The sequence below is a fragment of the Gadus chalcogrammus genome, chromosome 23 (genome assembly GCF_026213295.1).
Source record: "Gadus chalcogrammus isolate NIFS_2021 chromosome 23, NIFS_Gcha_1.0, whole genome shotgun sequence".
NCBI classification, from domain to species: domain Eukaryota; kingdom Metazoa; phylum Chordata; class Actinopteri; order Gadiformes; family Gadidae; genus Gadus; species Gadus chalcogrammus.
The window spans coordinates 12,710,161-12,729,771 of NC_079434.1; the positions used below are offsets into that span (position 1 = coordinate 12,710,161).

Consider the following 19,611-nt stretch of genomic DNA (forward strand, 5'->3'; position numbering starts at 1 on the left):
GAGGGTTGCCAGGTTTATCCTAAATCCGCAAGTTATTCATACAGACACACTCTCCTAGCTCGCTCCAACTAAGGGATTTGTAATTATTAATCAGCCTTGGTCTGAATATTGATTTGTTTTTCGTAGCTTGATCATATATGATTATTATTACTTATTTCCTAGTCAATACAAAAATCAAAATGTTGCAGCATGTTTTTCTTATTAGTTATTAAAAAGATACATATTCACGTGCATAAAAAAAAAAGCAATTTATTATGGGGAATAATGTCAAAGAAACTAACCACCAAAAATGTATTTCATAATTTTTTGGTACGTTTGTTTAGTCTTTGTCTTTGTAAGCCAAACACAACTTCACACACTTAAAATAAAGGTTTCCCACGGTTAATGACATCACCTAGCATGTGAGAGAAAAGTAAACTGCATTACTGACTGAACTACTGCATTAAAGGAGTTTATGTATTTAGGTATTTATTAGGTATTATTTAGGTATTTATTTATTTAGGTATTAGGTATTTTTTTATTTTTTTATTTTTTTATTTTTTTCCACAATGTCTTGTTTTTTAAAAAATTTATGATGACTATATGCTCTGTAAGGTGACCTTGGGTGTTTTGAAAGGCGCCTCTAAATTAAATGTATTATTATTATTTATTATTATGTGGAGGACTTAAAGCAGCTTAGAATGGGCCTACATATGGGGGACCTAAGGCTGGAGAGTGACAAACCGGGGGTATACAGCGCAAGGCTAGTGTGTAAGGCTAGTAAATCCATGGTTCCACTCAGTGTTAACACAACAATTAACTGGATGTGAATGCATACCACCAACATGAGTTACCTCAATACTAAAAACAAGTACATTTCAAAGCTTTGCAGCAACAACCCGGTCTGATCAAGGCAGGTCTCCTCCAGTTTAAAAGACAAGTGAACACTTAATGAATGTAGGCAAGCGCTGTGCACTTCACATTGGAGGCTCTCACAGACACGTGTCCACCCCCCCGCCCCGTCCGCCCCCCACCCTCAGCCATCACTCAGGTGAGCTGTAGCGGCCAGCGAACAGGATGCTCTTGCTGGGGTTGTGGCGGATGAAGAAGAGGAAGGGGTGGTCGGCGACGAATCGGGGGGGTATTATGAGGCATAACATCATATCGCCACCAGCGGTGGCGGCGGCGGCCTCGGTGCCCTCCTCGTTGACCTCCACGAAGGCCTTGTGGACCACCTTGGACAGCACCAGGTCGTTGGCCGAGGACATGCCTATCGGAGAGGAGGAGGTGTTGAGGGGGTGTGGAGCTCTCTAGCACACTTGATACGAGGGCTGTGGGAGTGTTTCACTACCGCTGGCGCTGAACGAGTTTATCATTCACGACTGTGTTCAGCAGCCCGGGCTGTGGCAGCCGTTTATTGAATATTTAGTTTTTTTTTAAAAATCTCTAATGTAGCTAAATGTGTCTATTGCCGTGTTTATTGTTAAGTTAACTTATACGTTATTTACATATATATATACTGTGCTTATAGTATCAAGCAAATTGGCAATTCACCTTTTTTTAAAGAACGTAATATGGTCCCTTCCAATAGCGTATTTTTAAGATATATAATACAATTGGATCACGCGATCCGGCTGTGTGGTCCCTACCAGAGAAGTCACTGAGGCCCTGGTCGAAGGCGTCCACCATGCCCATGCTGACCAGCAGGTCTTTCATGTCGTAGGTCTGGGTCATCTTGAATCGCGGCAGGCCCACATTGACTTCCCTCCGGCGCATCCTGTCTGGCTGGGTCCATTCCATGAAGGTCTCGTAGGTCAGCATCGCTTCCAGCTGAACACAATTGGGGGTGGTGGTTGATTTGACTGTTAGCGTGTGGGGTCTGATTCCATTGCAAGTGAGCCACCTGCTTTAGCTCGAATTCACTATGACATAAAAAAAGATGATTGGCTCTCAGTTCGAGGGGGAAGGGGAAGGGGGAGTGAGATGTTTTTCTCTGGGTAACGATGACATTACAGTTCACTGCCACTTTAACCCTGGTCGTTCTTTTTACTGCGTGTACCTCTCTGCACTGTTCCTACCTTCTCCAGGCCGGTGGTGCCGTCCTCAATTTCCATAGGCAGGCAGATCAGCATGCTGAGTTCTTTGCCTTCATAGGGCAGCTCCAGGATCTTTACCAACATATTCAGAGAATTGTATTAATCCCAAAGGAAACTGTTTGTAGCAATTTCTCAAGATAGAAAAATAGTAAGATAGAAAAATGATTGGATATCATTTTTCTATCTTCTATCTTCTTGATTTTTCTATCAAATGAAACTTGAAAAAGGCCCCAGGCCGAAACGTTGTTCATTACAATATTATTCGGCATCTGAAAAAGAGTGTGCGGTTTCTCTTAACCTGTCGTTATCACGTACACGATACTGTCACCAGCACCTCGAAAAAGCTATTAAGAATTGGTGTGCGTTGGATTTCTCAACAAATGGATATCATACATTAACATATTTATTTTTTTATTTAAATAAAATGTATGGAATCAGTGCCCAGTATGACATTGTAATTATTCTGAAATAAAGAGGATTGCAGAAGTTACAGAAAATAAAGAATGAGCTTGGTGTACCACAAACCTAGCTGAACAATTAACACTGAATATTCGGCTGATAACCACTGATAGTTTAAATAGTACAACGGGGTCACCTGGCAATTCGCCTCACGAATGAGGGCAAATGGGAACCTTGCTTTGTGGTACATCATCTTCACTTTCTTAGTGTCATTCTGAGGGTAAAACAAAAGACGAGCAGGGTTATGCATTCATAATATATATTTCTTATTTATAATATTAATAATATTATTAGGTAATTGGGAGGTGGCTTGTGCATGCATTTTTATTATGTGCATTCAGCATATGTATTAAAAGAAATGTCTGTATATTAATGCATATATGCATATCTATTAACAGAAAACACATATTACCATGCTCATGGATTTTTCCTCAAGGGATTCTAGCTGCTATTTTAAAAGCCTTGAATCCCCTGAAATTAGAATGAACTACAACAAGTGAAAACAAATGGAAATGTTGGTTTTGTAGAGATTACAAATGGTCGGGTTGTTGGTCCAAAGAAAAACTGTACAGAAGCAATATGTGTGCACTGTCCTCTGCTAATTTGATCCATAGTATGAGATCAAGGTAGCCTGCATCCTGCATTGCCATTTAAGGGAGTTTCTGCTCCTCTTTTGATTGCTAAGGTTAGAGGGTTTCATAACTGTATGGCCTGCGAAGGCCTTTGGGACTGTAACTGTAACTAAACACTGGTCAAACCTATTTGACTCAAGGTGTGGCTTGCCATATGTCTCTTTCTAATCACAAGCATGATGAACGCTTAGACAAAACAGAAATTATGTTTCTTAGTAGATGTATGGAGATCAATTCTCGGTTCACCTAACATATTTATCCCCCTTTTCGCAGACACCTGAAGCTTGTTATGAAATATAAACTTCTCACAAATGTTCCACATCTCTGACTCAAATCCCAACCGGACACTATAACGTTTCCCAGGCATGGAGGGCTGGCTGTTGCAAGTCATAGCCTGCAATCTGCAACCATTAGGTTGAGTTGTGGTGGGTGTCAGTGCCAAGATGGCAGTGGTGAACTGGCCCACCCTTGGCTCCGGTCTTGCAGCGCTACCTTGTTCAGTTTGAAGGCAGTATCCTTGGTGGCTTCCTCCTTAAACTGCTCGTCCCACTTTCCCTTGAAGTAGATGGCGTTGACCAGCACCAACCTGGTCAGCGAGTCAATCACACCAGGTACCAACAGGTCCTTGATTTTATCTAGGTGAACAAAGACAAAGAATCAAAAGAAGGAAAGAAAATTTAGCATTTTGGTGGAAACTTCCAATTTAATGTGTAAGGTCGCAATGTGTAAGAATGAACCCCTCCCAGTGAGTATACGGGGACGTTCAGAATTCCAAAACTAAATGACAGGGTCCTGTCCACTCACTGGATGGGAAAATGAGGGATGCAAACTAGCATAGCTCAGCTGGCTGGGTGGTGTGAGTAGGAGGGATTTTTTGAGTGTCAAGAGAGGTATAGGCCGGCTAGAATTTAAATAATTTATTTTATATCAGGTATAACATAATAAGATTATTGAAACCACTATTGATAACATTGTCAGGGTTGCTATAAACTGCAAACTAGTTGAAATGTAACACATTGCGACTTCAAGATAACACAATAAGAGACACACGTACTACTCGCACACATACACACTGTATGTGTGTTTGTTTGCATATGTGTGTTTGTGTCCCACCTTGTGTCTGTTTCTCCACCCAGGTGTTTATCTCCACCCTGGCCTCCTCTGCCTTGGCTTGGAAGTCCACAGACTGGAGGTCTGCCTGGTAGTACTTCCTGGTTTCATCCAGGAACTCCTGGAAACATTCAACCAACCCCGCACATGTAGCATAACACAATCAATTGCATAATACCTATAAATGGAGGATAAATAGGTCCAGGTCATGTATGGAAAGTCACATGATGAGATGATGGGCCTCTCACTTTTTCTTTTTATTGACGTATTCATGCCATCATTCATCAATGATGCCATTAGTGCTGGGCAACAATTAAATATGATCATTTATCGTCTCTGAGATGTGTTCTGATTCCATATAGGCATGAATATGCAGACGTAAAACCGGACTGAACAGTTTTTTTGAGTGTTAACTAATTACGAGTAGAAATGAGAAGTAAAAATAAAGACAAAATACCTACCATACCTTAAATTACTGTACAGAAAAGAAGAATAGAACTGCATTCCTGATATTTAATCCTCACCTGAACAAACTGGTAAGTCTTCTCTCCATACAGCCTGTTGGCCAGACTGAGGGAGTACAGCGCGTCTGGCTTGTTCAGCTCGCTCAGCAGTTTGGAGAAGCTGGCGTTGATATCCTCTTCGCCCTTCTGATGTTGCAGCGCCTACATCGTACAGAGTATGTGTGTGGGGAGGGGAGGGGAGGGGGAGAAACACATCGTAAGACCACTGTCTGAGAGAGGAGAGGATGCGTGAGATATTGCCGCATCCCCTGTCCACAAGCGAGATGATGCACAGCCGCGTTCCACCACCCGAATGCTCACAGAAAACAGATTAGAACGTAGTAAGTAGCAGCAAGAAATGTAATGCTACTGCCATTGACTTTGAAAGAACCCACAGGCAGAGTCAAACTTTTGCTAGCCTTAAGGAAAATGACAGAGAGGGAAATTGTAGAAATATGTCAATATATGTCAATATATTATTTAGAAGAGGTATGGCATAATACACATCTTGCTTTGTACACTTCTAAGGCAGTAACTAAGGTGAGACTGAAGTCTTCACCAGCTCAATCGGTCTAGCAATAACAACGATTAGCGCTTCCAGTATTTTTCTTACAGAAACAGCAAGAAAGAAATTAAACAACAGTCAAACACAGCATACACACTCAACAAGTCCCGCATTGGGAATGAAGGCATCCCATTAGTAAAGAAGCAGCCTTGTTACACAGCATCCCATCGCATCATATAACATCCCAGAACTTCTCCAATGGCTCTCTGGCCTCTTGACCTGCAGCCCGTTCAAAAGACATGCGCACAACGTCATAGCAGTGCAACGGAAGAGAAGAAGGAGCCGTGTTATTTCCCTGGGGATAATAACGCTTTGGTTGACTCCAAAAGACCCTGACAAGCCACCTGTTAGTTTAACTTAATTAAGCTAGGGGCAACATCCGTAATGGCCCCGTTTGAGGCTTTGGCTCCTGGTACCATCCTCTTGAGCAGAAACGGTGGCAGAAAGGTGGTGGGCGCCCTCTGCTGCATCTGCATCTGTGCCAGTGCTGGAAGAGCCTGCTGCTGGGGTCCCTCTGCCTCGGAGAAGCAGAGCACCAGGGGGGGTTCGGCAGGGACTTGTGGTCACGAGGACGGCTGGGGAGGGCAGCTGTGTGCACACTGTGTGTGGTGTGTCTGTGTTTATTCATAAGCATGCATTAACATGCAAAAAAAAATTGTTAAGGTCAAGAGGATGGCTGTGCAGTTCAACAGTGTGCCAGCTTTTGTGTGTGTGTGTGTGTGTGTGTGTGTGTGTGTGTGTGTGTGTGTGTGTGTGTGTGTGTGTGTGTGTGTGTGTGTGTGTGTGTGTGTGTGTGTGTGTGTGTGTGTGTGTGTGTGTGTGTGTGTGTGTGCTCATGAGTATTTGCAAGCACACATGCATGTGAAAAAAAAAGAAAATACCCTGTCAATAGGCTGAGGTGTGTTCAACCCTCAATGTTGGTGGACAGGTTAAGGACCAGGGCCGTCGTACTGCGGGTGTAAGGGGACAGCTGTGGGGGGGGGGGTCCAAGGCAGAGGGGGGCCCATGGGAATAAAAAAATAAATAATCATCTTTAGACTTTTCTACCTCCCCCTAGTGGCTAGGAGCAGCACACTGCGCTCGTCCCAGAATTTGGTGCGACGGCCCTGTTAAGGACCAATGTCGGTCACTGTGTTTTACTCCATTCAACTCCTCGGGAGGATTCCGGTGACTCAAAGCCCCTCCTTGCATTCATCATCACATACGTTTCTCTGTCAGTCTTTCTTTTTATACATTTACACTAAGGCACACATGGCTTCTTTTACAACCGTCAGATAAGGAGAGGGAAGCTCTGAAAGCCAACTAGAAAGAGAACACGTCCATACACCAAGGTCTAAGCCCACGATTGTACAAGACACCTGAATTTAGCACAATCCAAGGTAAGAGAAAATACAAGATCCATACAAACAATTTATATGCACACTAGCCACAGAATTTAAGGGCATTTGTTGGCTTCAAGAATGGTACTGCATTAATACTCTACTTTATCTACTTTAACATACTGTTAAGCATCCTTGATGTTTAAGAGCTTGCATCGACTGTTAAAACGTAAATGATACGGGAAATCGTCATCCGCACTAACAGTTAATCCCCCGTTACCCCCATTGTCCCTTCCATTTGGGAACATGTTTAATAAATATGTTTTATTTCGCTTGTTTCATTAACGCTATTATACCGTACTCAACAAAAATGTTGCGATATGCCTTTACCAACTTAATTACGCTTAACCTATTGAATAAACCCATACATTTACTGTGTAATTGGTTAGATGTGAACTCAACATAATTTTCAGAATACACACACTTCGAATGGTGTATACATAATAATTATAATACATACTTTCACATTATGCGTATGCGCGCGTGTGCGTGCGTGTATACCTCTGACATCTGTGTGGAGGTGTTCCCCCGTGCACCCAGCAGCACCATGGCCAGGGCCGAAGAGATGCTGAGAGGAGAGTAGAAGACATTGCCAGACTTGTTTTCCTCCGTGATCTTTTTGAACAAGGCCAGGGTAAAGGTGGTGTTGGCCTCGGTCAAAGGGGTTGAGGATGCCATTGGGTCTGATACAAAGAAAGAAACGTCAGAGAATAATGAAACATTAACTGTGTTGTATCCATTATGTCCGGAATTCACAAAATGCCCCGTCGGTCAAACATGAAAGATGAAGAGGAACACAAGAAAAAACGCATACAAGTCAACAGTGCGAAGTTTTCCTTGATACCATCATTTGAATAGCCCTTGTTACAAACGTACTGCTGACATTTCAATTTGCAACATTGCAAAGTGAACAAGCTTGCAAACGCATCCTGCGTGACACATTTCAGCATCAATCTCATGCTCACGTAAGTCATGCAAAATAGCCCATAGCAAAATAGCCCAAAAAAAAACAAAACCTTTTTCCGTTCGTTGATCACTCACTAGACCACAGAATATATAGGAAACATCCTCGGTAGATCTCTCTATATATCTATTCGGACCGACCGCGCACCTTGACAAAAGGTTATTCTATTTTTATTGTTATAACTTTTGCAAATTTTATTGAGGAATTCATTGTCACTTTGCACATTAAAATAAACTTGGATAAAGGAGTAAAATATGGTTAACGGTTGTCAAAAATGTTCGCCGCGCGCGTCCACTGATATTTTGAAGTCTCACTCCAGCGAAAGTACGTGGCAAGCCTAAGTAATTAATAGGCTATATTACTTTAGCATTTCACATGTCAGGAAGTGTTACCTATTCTGATCTAACGTTATTTGTCATGTATTCAAACTGCGATACACTTACACACTAACTTTAAACAATCCAAAAAAACATAATAAATAAACCAAACTTAAAAAGATTTAAAGCCATGGATTAGTCTTTCAACGGCATATAATCTATTTACCAATCAGTGTGTTCCTGTCCTTGACAAGCGACCAGTATAGGTAAGAGAAGAGTCTTTATAGATAATGTCGATGGTATTCGGAAACGCCCACAATCTTTTGCTCAAGCCTAAGCAATCTTTGGCCAACGCCAAAGAGTAGGCCTACTTCCTGAATTGTCTTTGGGTTTCGAGTTCTACGGCAAGCCGATTGGGGAAAATACCTTACGCAGGTAACGGTTTAATGTTTGAAAGGATACTACACAATGCTTTATACTAAGATTTTCTATGTGTGCCAACTGTCTATCCAAATACGATAGGCAGCTGTGCATCGTTTTACCTTTTACCATGTAGTGAGTGATTTGCAGCTAATCATGAAGGGAGCAGCAAATAACCAGAGTTCAAAACTCAGAAAACCACTAATACAACTAGAAGTCTATTCAGAATACAAGTTTAGTTTCTGAGTAGACCTTTATTTATAAAACATAGATCATCGAACTCCGCCTGAGGAGAGAGAGCGACAGCACAGGCGTCAGCATCCGTTTGGAAAGGAGAGAGGAACAAATACTGTCATCACACACACACACACACACACACACACACACACACACACACACACACACACACACACACACACACACACACACACACACACACACACACACACACACACACACACACACACACACACACACACACACACACACACACACAGTCCCTGCCGAACCCCCCCAGGTGCTCTGCTTCTCTGAGGCAGAGGGACCCCAGCAGCAGGCTCTTCCAGCACTGGAACAGATGCAGCAGAGGGCGCCCACCACCTTTCTGCCACAGTTTCTGCTCAACACACAGTTTAGTTAAACTTGAACAGAAAAAAAAAAAAGCAGTGCTGGTGTGATACTTACATTTATTTCAACATTAATGATTACAATGTAAATATAAACTGGTGGGTCATTTCCTAACATGATAATCCAGTCAATGATGAAAGATAATGCATGAGCTACACATTAGTTAAAATTGTAAACGCATGAACAACAATATAGTTGTGTATGCATAGTTGTATAATATAGGATAGTGAATTTTAGACAACAATGGATTTGACGATGCTTTGAGGCTACTCTTCTCTGGAAATGAAATGATACTCCCTTTTTTCGAAATTATACTCCCTTCTTTGGAAATTATACATGTCATGAGTCTCCTGGATTGCGATTATTTAAACATTCCTGAGATCCAAGTCATGTCAAAGAACGCAAAGAAATGGCAATGCAACAATAAAAGCCTCAGAATATTACAAAACATGTTAAAGAATTGGCCAATAACGTAAAAAAAACACACTAAACAATACTTTGGTAATAATAAAATTAGATGTTTTGGGCAAAACTCCCCATAGGCTATGGACCAATCTTACACATGTATATACTATAAGACAATATATGGACCTACAGGTGTTTAATAAATGCACAGTTGTGACACAGAACACAGAAAATCTTAAAAACTAAATAATTAAAAAAATAGAAAATTGTGCTGTGTGATAAAGATAAATGTTGAATACATAATGCTATATATACACAGGGGATAACATTGGATAAAACATGCATGCGAGCAAAGTCCCTTTGCCGATTGGCTAAAGCAAACATATCCATCAGTGCAGAGTGTAAGAGTGTGCTTGGTCACTTTCGCTGGTGCACAGGCAAGAGGGGAGCCAGGCAGGCGATATTTGGCACAGAAGGCTTGCAGAACGAGCTACATTATGCGTGTACAGATACCCTTCTAGAGCCACGCTCGTGGGGTCAGGGGAAGGTTTGACTCAGGGACCTTGCGGTCCGTACGGTACTTCTTTAGGTGCTGGACGGTGACTAGTGGCGAGTTCCCCCTGTAACCCTCCCTCATCATGCACAGTTAGACCGTCCCCACGGGAGCCGGCGTGGGGTTGGTGCTCCTGTTGTTGTCGGCGGGTGGGTTCAGGCCCGTGGAGGTGAAAAAGCCCACCACCTGCGCGGGGACTTCAGCCAACACGCTCCGGGCCAGGGCCTCTGGCGGGGCCTGGATCAGGGAGGAGACATGACACATCGGGGGGTTTGATATCGTACACGAGGACCAGAAGTGCAAAAGCACTTAACAGCTACAGAGTCAATTAATGAACTTGAGGAAGGGGTGGGCGGTCTACATGCAGTGAATGAATGAATGCTGTAGTCAAACCGCACTCCAGTTACAGCTGTCACTCTCTGGCTCTCCCCAAGTACCTGTGTAAGTCAATACATGTAGGCGTGTTGCAGATGACCTCTAAACATGAAACATCTAAAGACAATAGATAAATTAGACACTTGCCTTTGATTTTGAATCAGACCATTTTTTCAACATCACTGGCGGCGCCAAATAACAATGTATTATAAAAACGTTTACTTTGCTGGTTAATATATGCTTGCATTAATAATGCAGATTATAAAGGCAGCCTAACGAATGTTTAAAAACGTTGGTAGCCAAGCCAGTATGTCACAGTGTCACTGATATTTGAAAAAATCTTACAAGGCCTCGAACAAATACAAAAGAGAAAAGATAACCAGGGCAATGGCAAGGGCAAGGGTCACTCTTCTAAACAATGAAAGAAATGTGAATGGGAAAGGGGGTGGCATCCACATGGAGACGTACAAAAAACGCTGCTGAGCTTGAGGACAGAAAGTCATGCAGGGGCGGAGGGAGAAAGGGTTCATGCACGAAGGTTAAGGACAAGCGGCCAAGGCAGCGGGTTAAGGGTTTGTTTCTTGTTGCTGTTATAAACAATTCTAAAGAACCGAGGTACCCCCTAGGATGCACTGGCCTCCTTGGGAGGCTTCAGCCCAAATAGGCCGAAGAAGGTGGCCACTTGCTGCGGGAGCTCGGCCAGTACGCTCTGGGCAAGAGCCTGGCTTGGGGCCTGTAAAGACACGGATACACAGGGCACACAGGTGAGCTGGGCGTGCACCGGGCCCACGGGTCGGTCGGAATTCAGAACCAGAGACCAGAAGCGACAGGACAGTGTCAGGCCGTTTAGCACCATGTTTTTTTTTTAGGCTTAATTCAACTATTAATCGGCCGGTGGTTACGAGCAAAGCACGATCCATGCGGTGACAAACCTCAGAGCTATCGTCTCGCCTACTTACATTCTGGAAGTCCCTGAAGGGGACAAACTGGACGATGTCCCGCATGGCCGACTCGCCGGTCTGAGAGCGCAGCCGCCCGTCGTCCCCGTCCAGGAACTCCATGGCGCTGAAGTCGGCTCCGCCCACGCCGATGATGATGATGGACATGGGGAGGCGGGAGGCGTTGACGATGGCGTTACGCGTCTGGTCCATGTCCGTGATCACGCCGTCGGTGAGGATGAGCAGCACAAAGTATTGCTGCAAAGAGTTGGATTGTTAAAGTTGCATTGTGTAACATTCCAACTGTCTAGTAGTAATGTTCTCACTAAAATCACTTCCTGTGTTTCCAAGTATGTTCGTGCGCATGCACGCGTGTGTGCGGTGTGTGTATGCGGTGTGTATATGCGCGCTTGCGGTGTATCTATGCGTTTGCGCGTGCTGTGTGTGTGTGTGTGTGTGTGTGTGTGTGTGTGTGTGTGTGTGTGTGTGTGTGTGTGTGTGTGTGTGTGTGTGTGTGTGTGTGTGTGTGTGTGTGTGTGTGTGTGTGTGTGTGTGTGTGTGTGTGTGTGTGTGTGTGTGTGTGTGTGTGTGTGTGTGTGTGTGAGCTGCTGACTGCTTGGCACATGCGCACATGAGTAACTGGTGCGACAGCCCTGCTATTATAGATATAAAAAATAAATAAAAATGCGGCCCAGCCCATACCCCCCTTTGTACACAATAATCGTACCATCGACAGTTGCACAGCCAGTTAGTGGACAGAATCCTGATTTTGTTTCTTGAATTCTAAAGGTCTCTTGCCTACTAACCAGCTTGTGGCTCTAACTCACACATTGCGGAGGAAGGAAACGTAGCCCTGTAATATAAACTACAGTGATAGAAAAACTCAAGTGGGTTTCAGACACAAGCCTAACCAAAATAACCCAAAGACAGTTAGACCTTTGCGGTCTACGGCAACGTGCTCACCGATGCGGTGGTCTGCTGGATGGCCTGTTTGGCGAAGCAGGCCACGTGGTTGATGACGGGGGAGAAGTTGGTGGGGCCATAGAGCTTCACCTGGGGCAGACACACACGGTAGGCCTCCACCACCCCGGCCACCCCTACACAGATACGGTTCAGGGATATCACCTCTTGGTTAGGGAGAACACATGGAAAAACCTGCCCTAGCTTGTATGTGGAAACCTACCGGAGCAGAAAGGGTTAGACGGGTTGAAGTTCAGAGGGAACTGGTGAGAAACCTGGAAAGAAGAAACAGGAAATCGGTTGAAAAGAAGAACCATGCGTCAATAACAACTGAATTAACTGTCCTGTAGCAACCCCAATGTGATGCAAGTACTGACCTGCCATTGGGGAGGAACCTGAGCTCCAAATCCAAAGGCAGGGAACATCTTGTCACTGAGTAGGAAACATTACAAAACACAAGGTGAAATGTCAAGTTAAAACAGCATTGTTTGAATGCAAAAATTACTTTTGTTTTGATCCGTTTATATTTGAGCCATTTCATACTTTTATTGTTATCAATCATCTACCATAACCTCATACTACGTTTTTGCTGTGTAGTGGTTTCTGTGAAAGCACACAAACTTTTGCTCATGGGTCGGAGTGCAGAGTGGGTTTGTATTACCTGTCGTAGTCCTGGATGACGTTGCCCACGGACCATGTGGCCGTGAGGTACTGGTTGACCCCCTGTGGGCTAATGTAGTGGAGTGACTCCGGAGATCGGGGGTCACCGTTGGACGCCGTGAAGTCGATGGCGACCTGAAGACAAGGGGCCAATGAGTGAAGAGTAAAGGGATGGATCGTGAGACACATTTAGATGACGCCGATTGCTGCACAAAAAGGAAAAAAGCTTCTTACGATTTAAGAGGACTGGGACGACACACAACTTACAGTAAAGTTGAGCTGACAACCTCCCATGATGTAATCCAAGAAGGTGTACTCCTTCTTCACCTAAAGAATTTGAATAGCAAATGATTGAGGATGGTAGTGAGAGATGGGTGCAATGTAAAATCAAACAAACTCAAAGAAATGGGTTCAAGGCGAGGGCAACTGGCCTCACAAAGCTTCACGCTGATGACGCCAGAGTTTTTGTAGCCCTTTTTCTTCTGTTTCTTTTTGCTGTTGACGCAGTCGAACTCCGCCTGAGGAAGGGCGAGCGACAATACTGGCGTCAGTATCCGTTTGGAAAGGACAGAGAGGAACCAATACCCTCATCTATGTCACACACACGCACACAAACACAAACACAAACAGACCGGAGAGGATCGAGTCGCCTCCTGGAAGCGTTTCAACGTGGTCTCGCAGGATCCAATGAGGTCATGTGATCCGTCGTTGTCGTAGTCGTAACATTCCACCTGCGGGAAGAGGGCAGAAGCAAAACAATTCAACGCGCATTGAAACTTTTGCGCAAGTAGCGGACGTGCAGCACATGCTAACAACATGCCATTTCCCAGATTTAAAAGCCAGTGTCACTTTTCACGGCAGCCATCACTTTGAATGATGTCTTTTCCTTTTTTCTCTCTTTTTTCATCTCTGGAAAAAAATCTAGGTGATAACAATTTAACATTATTTCTTAACAGTTTTTGAAAAAATTGATGTCTGTCGTGAAAAAGAAGATAGTGTAGGTTGAAGTGCTGCAGTTAGCAGAAGTATTAACAAAGAAGCATGCAATGTCCGTGATGAAGTAAAGAACTAAACCCCTGATAGGCTTGGTAAGGTGGAGGCAGCCCGGCCCTACTCGGAAGAAAGACCAAAGGACCGCGTCAAATAATGGGCATATGGTGATATCCACCCACTGAGTCGTAACCCATTGCTCATCTCCCCTCTATCACATGTGCACACACATGCCCATGCACACACCTCACCCGTGAACTCATGGAAAATAGTCCATTGAAGACACAAAAGGCCTCGATGCCAAACTTACATGTTCAACACCGCTGGTAGACACATTGGCTCACTTCGAAGGTTGAAAATCCACAGAAAAGGGAGCTCATTAACAGGCCAATATCAGTTAAGTTTCCCAGAGGCCTTGGGGCTCATAACAACTCAACACATTCCTATATGTGTTAATGCCTGTGTGTGTATTACTGTTCCTGTGTGTGTATTTGTGTATGTGCGTGCGCAAGCAAGGCAATAGGTAATTTCTAGCAAATAATCAGCCACCCTAAACCAGATTATGCATTTCAAGTCTGATCATGATAAATAATTAGCAAAGAAAACAATGCAACCCTGTGTTAATGATCCAGCAATAGCAGAAGGAGTGCTTGTTGTGTTTGTTCAAGCGGCAGGAGGGTGGGGGAGAGAGGGGGTTGGGGGAGAGAGGGAGGCTGGTCACAGTACCTTTATGGGTTTCTCCATGTCTCCACCACAGAGCGACTGTACCGGGATACGGAAGGGCTTCCATGTTGGATTCAGGTTGTTGTTCACCACCTGGGAACATTGAAAACTTGGCATTCATCTTGGCTGTAGTCTCTGAGAGGTTCTCCTTTATACAATCCAATTACAAGACTAATCCAGGAACTATTAACTGCTTTCAAAGAGAACCACCAGATTACATTTCTTCCCTTCATTATCAACATAGCTGGGGCAGAGACGGCTTTGTTACCAATTGTTAGATGTTCATGATCTAGGGTTTGGCCTTAACTAGTGAATTGATACAATAGAACAAATAGTGAATGACATTGCCTACTTGTGAAGCTTGACTCACAACTCTATTTTTGTATTTAAATTACAAATCATGTATTCTTCTGTCATTACACAAAAAATGTGTTCGGTCAAAATACAACAGCAGAATACACTAACGCCAACAGCAGAATCTGTATACCTCTGTCCTGTGAGCTAGCTGCCACCCAGTTTCTGTCTGCTTGTAAAACTCCAAGTAAGGGTCAGACTTTCCAAAGAAATCCTAAAAAAAACAAAAACACAAAGAAGAAGTTGAAATTACACTGGAAATCTCTTGGTAGAAATTGCATATTCTTTCAGTTTTGTACTATTTCAAAATGCACAAGTAGCAGTTGCTGTCACTTCCAGAAAGTTACGATGGTCTGCACCTTGTTATCCAGTTTCCTTGCTTCCACCTCAAAATTGGCCACTCTGTTGTCATTTATTTCTTCAGCCATGATCTGTGGTGAGCCACAGAAGGATCAAAGAAACAATGGGTCAAGGGATGGATGCGATGATAGGACATTGCATCTCTTTTCTCTCCATTTCTTTATTCATCACTTACCGTGATGCTGCCACGCCCTGCTGGAGTAGAGTTCTTCAGGATGAGCGGTCTAGTTAACTTTCTGCTGGACACCACCTGGGCAAAAGGAGCACGCCAGTCACTCTACAGCCTCTTAAAGTGTAATTCCGGTGAAAATTGAACCCAGGGTCTTTTTCGGCATGAAGACCCATAAATAAGCCCTGCAGACACTTATTTTCGTTGATAATCGAGTATAGAGCTTGCCCACTGATGCCCGGAGCAATGCAACAGCCCAAAAGGCTACCATGTAATTGGCTAGGGGCAGTGTGAACTCTTCCAAATCAATTTTTTTTAAAGGGCAGAATTACAGCCACTACGAGCCAGTCGCACATTGAGCTTTCCCCAAACGCGCCATTTCGGTGTCTGTAGCTTTAGTGCAAATGAGGAGGAGAGAGGCGGGTCAAGAAGGAGAGTGGGGGTGTGGCCCTGAGCAGCTTGCGACCATGGTACCATGTGCTCCGTTTACAGTGGATGTATCCCAATGGCGAGGCGCACACAGCCAGGCAGTGTTCTGTAAATATTCTAGAACACTCCGGGTGCTTCGGCGGGAGTCCTGGAGCTCTATATCTAAATTATTTCATATTATACATATATATCTATATCATACTATATATATTATCACGGACAAAAGCTGTGTGTGCCTCCAGACGATATTATGAATCTCAAACGACTGGGTCGGGTTCTCCAACGTCTCTGGTTCTTCCACTTCCACATCAATCTGAAGTAGACTGAAATGAGACATGGAGGAGAAAGGGATCGTTTCCCGCGATTGTTGACCGCTGGAGCCTCGCTGCCCGCTGCCGAGGGACCACCGCCTCGGCAGCGGGCAGCGGGGCTCCAGCGGGAAACAATCGCGGGCAACAATCCCTTTCTCCTCCATGTCGTGGTTCATGTACTTCAGGGAGTCAAAGCCAAAGTTCCTCTCCACCCAATTCCTTCTCAACCATGGCTGAGATAACCCCCACTACAGTCTCATTGTGGAAATACCAGAGACGTCCGAGGACCCGACGTGTTATGCGCCATAACACCAACAGCAGAATAGCAGAAAAAAGTGTTCAACACCTGCGTTACAGTCCTGGAGCTCTATATCTAAATAATAGATATCTATATCATCTTATACATATTATCACGGCCAAAAGCTGTGTGTGCCTCCACACGAGTGACAGTGTGTGTATTCACACACACACACACACACACACACGTGGCGCTCGCACGGTCGTAGCTCATTGGGCAAAGCAGAGAAAAGGGAGTTAGCATGTCCCTGTATGATGACATACATGAAAAAATTCCCAATCGGCAGGTCTGAGCTTTGTTCTTTCAAAGGCAGAGTAGGATAGCTAGTGCTCGTTAACCATTTCTAGCTACTGGGGACCATAGTCAGGCTAGGGGAACTCATATCAAGGTTAGAAAACCTCATAAAGTGAAATTTCCATGCCATGGGACCTTTATCCACCAATATTGCTAAATATATAGCAATATTTTTCTGTTCCTTACCAGTAACAAATAAAAATGTTGTAGGATGGTAGGGGCAAGTACCGCCTTTCGCTTCTGATTGGTTAGAAGGGCTCTCCTTTAGATCGCTATTTTAAACCACTTAAAAGGCTAAAAGTAGCCCGATAGGTAGATTGACGAACAAAGAGATTGTGACATCCGTCAACACGCAAACTCTGTGTTCGCCAATCTACTTATCGATTCTTAAAAACAAAATGGCGTTGACGGGTGATCTACTGATGGTATTGTGTGTATAAAATGTCCTTTTTAATAAACAATCTGTACACTTACAAAGTTCTCAATGACTTGTTTTATATGTTAAGACCCTTATTAGACTACCAAAGAAGTGTTGGGCTACTTTTAGCCTTCTAAGTGGTTTAAAATAGCGATTTAGTTTTTACCATAACCAGTGCCCCCATCGTTCCAAGGTTATAGCGTTTTGATAGAATCGGCTAAAAACAGCCAACTGAAGAAAGCGTCTATATGCGCTTTTTGTGCTCCAAAACGAACGTTTCAACTTGTTATACAAAACATATCCCAAATCCATTTTACACCGGAATTACCCTTTAAAACAGCCAAGTATCAAGAGGGGCGATTGTTAAATTAATTTACTTGGCGCCTCTATTATATTATTTACGGTAGCCCGCAATCGACTTGTGTGGACCTCCTGGAAAGATGGACCTACCGTTAAGGCAAAAACAGTATTTTTTTAATAAACTCCAGGTACTCTTACGAAGTTGTTGTTGCTTAGTTTCATGTGTAGGGACCCTAGTCATACTACTGCAGAGGTTTGGTGCTGTTTTGATTAATATTACTGGTTAAGAAATGTTGATTTGGAAGAGTACACAATGCCCCGAGCCAATAACATGGTAGCCATTTGGGCTGTTACATTGCTCCGGGCATTCGTGGGCAAGTTCTATTCTCAATTATCACCGAAAAAAAGTGTCTGGAGGGTTTACTTTATTGGTCTTCTTGCCGAAAAGGCCCCGGGTTAAATTTTTGCCGGAATTACACTTTAATACAACTCCTCTGAAGCACACCCGCACCCTCAGACATGAGCCTGAATGTGTGTGGGAGGCCCACAGGACTGTAGAAACCCCAACAAAAAATCTAACAGGGGCCTTGGTGCTACATGTGGGCTCTGATTTCAAAAGCAGTGATGGTGTCTACTTGTGTTGAGTGTAGATACACACGTGTTGTGTAACACTCCACTACAAGTGAATAAAAGGAGCGGAGTGACAGAGAGGCCTCACCTGGCCCATGGTGCACTCCAGCTGTCCCAGGAAGTCATCGTCACTCAGGTCCACCGTTTTGTTGTCAATGTCGTAGATGCCAAACTGCAGCTTCTGCACGATCTCAAAGTAGTAGTCCACGACAAATTTCTTGGCAAACTTGGGGCTTAGGCAATTTTGGACCTGCTCTGTGCGACCAACCTGTTGAAATACTAGGGTTTTTTCGGTGGTTCTTTGCGAAATGTACATTTCCACATATAAACAAGGAAAATAAATGTCGTTTTTAAACGAGGCAATAATGGAAGCATATTAACCAAACATAGTAAAATGTTTCACAGACCAGGCAGGGCTAAGTTTAGGAAATTAAACTTCCTCTCAGGTTAACTTGAATTATCCTTGGTGTACAGTACAAAATCATAAAGGTGTATGCATACTAGCACTCGTGTGCATATAAGTGTATGTCAAAGGTCTAAAATGACGATTGAGCTGTCCATTAATTATTATTATTCTTTTTGCACTGTCTGCATCCATCACTTTTGTTCAAAAGTATTGGCACTGAATGTCGTCCAATGCTGAACTGCAGGTTCAATGGTCTTTACTTCAGACCTGTCCCTGTGGACTCTGGCAAGCCAACACATTCAGCCTCCTACTGACCTCATACCAATGGCCCTCCTTGCTGCTCATCAGCAGCACACACAGAGGGTCGGACTTGGAGCCGATATCTTTATCCAGGAGATTATCACAAGTCACAGTTAGCTCCACCTTCGTGACACATTGTGTAGCAGCCATGACTGACGCCTGAAACACACAAGTGAGGGAAATGGGGCACTGTCAAAACCCTGGCAACCACTGTCAATGCAAAGTGATGTTTCCTTACAGTGCGTTTGTGTAAGTGAGGTACACGCAGCCTACATCAAAGTTACCTGACGTCAATACGGAGCAGACGAGATGTTCAATGAAGCAAGACTTTACGTAGATTTACGACGTCTACTAAACTTTCGCTAGCTTAAAATAGCCGTCTAATTCCCGTTACAGATATATTGAATGTGATAAGCAAACTTGCCACCTACCGTCAAATGTTTAAATGGGTAAGATAGACGAGTGAAATAGAAGACGATAGCTGTCAATGTTGCCACACAAGTAGTTGGGTGGTTCGGAAATAAAACCCCGCCCTGCACAGCCCACCTCGTCGATTAAATGGTCTGCCTGACTCTGGGTGCGCTCGTTTTGTGAACCGCGTCGCGGTGGCGCTAGTGGTAGACACCGGAGAGCTATCAGCAGGATAAAAGTATAACTACTTTCATGATAGGCTGTTGGTAGGCCTAT

General features: G+C 43.9%; 2 protein-coding genes across 5 annotated transcripts; both read right to left on the reverse strand.

Annotated features, from left to right (window-relative positions):
* Window positions 1-233: 233 nt before the first annotated feature.
* LOC130377311 (leukocyte elastase inhibitor-like) lies at window positions 234-8,381 on the reverse strand. Of its 2 annotated transcripts, XM_056584375.1 has the most exons (10): window positions 8,231-8,381; window positions 7,226-7,406; window positions 5,761-5,881; window positions 4,801-4,926; window positions 4,280-4,397; window positions 3,659-3,801; window positions 2,671-2,748; window positions 2,058-2,147; window positions 1,629-1,809; window positions 234-1,249 (listed from the first exon to the last, which is right to left on the reverse strand). In XM_056584375.1, the coding sequence occupies exons 2-10, from the start codon at window positions 7,399-7,401 to the stop codon at window positions 1,023-1,025; spliced, it is 1,260 nt and encodes a 419-aa protein (XP_056440350.1). In that variant the 5' UTR covers window positions 7,402-7,406; window positions 8,231-8,381; the 3' UTR covers window positions 234-1,022. The 2 variants fall into 2 exon arrangements, with proteins under 2 accessions (XP_056440350.1, XP_056440349.1); XM_056584374.1 differs by lacking the exon at window positions 5,761-5,881 and having other exon boundaries at window positions 238-1,249; window positions 4,801-4,941; window positions 7,225-7,406; window positions 8,231-8,375.
* A 705-nt stretch (window positions 8,382-9,086) lies between these two features.
* Window positions 9,087-19,460, reverse strand: LOC130377307 (copine-3-like). 3 transcript variants are annotated; one of them, XM_056584369.1, is made up of 17 exons: window positions 19,356-19,460; window positions 18,940-19,083; window positions 18,307-18,486; window positions 15,545-15,619; window positions 15,369-15,440; window positions 15,143-15,223; window positions 14,659-14,748; window positions 13,575-13,673; window positions 13,374-13,460; window positions 13,210-13,269; window positions 12,944-13,077; window positions 12,660-12,714; window positions 12,506-12,557; window positions 12,286-12,419; window positions 11,344-11,580; window positions 11,004-11,117; window positions 10,156-10,246 (listed from the first exon to the last, which is right to left on the reverse strand). In XM_056584369.1, the coding sequence occupies exons 2-16, from the start codon at window positions 19,072-19,074 to the stop codon at window positions 11,007-11,009; spliced, it is 1,602 nt and encodes a 533-aa protein (XP_056440344.1). In that variant the 5' UTR covers window positions 19,075-19,083; window positions 19,356-19,460; the 3' UTR covers window positions 10,156-10,246; window positions 11,004-11,006. The 3 variants fall into 3 exon arrangements, with proteins under 3 accessions (XP_056440342.1, XP_056440343.1, XP_056440344.1); XM_056584367.1 differs by lacking the exon at window positions 11,004-11,117 and having other exon boundaries at window positions 9,087-10,246; XM_056584368.1 differs by lacking the exons at window positions 11,004-11,117; window positions 19,356-19,460 and adding an exon at window positions 19,209-19,349 and having other exon boundaries at window positions 9,087-10,246.
* Between the last annotated feature and the right edge of the window lie 151 nt (window positions 19,461-19,611).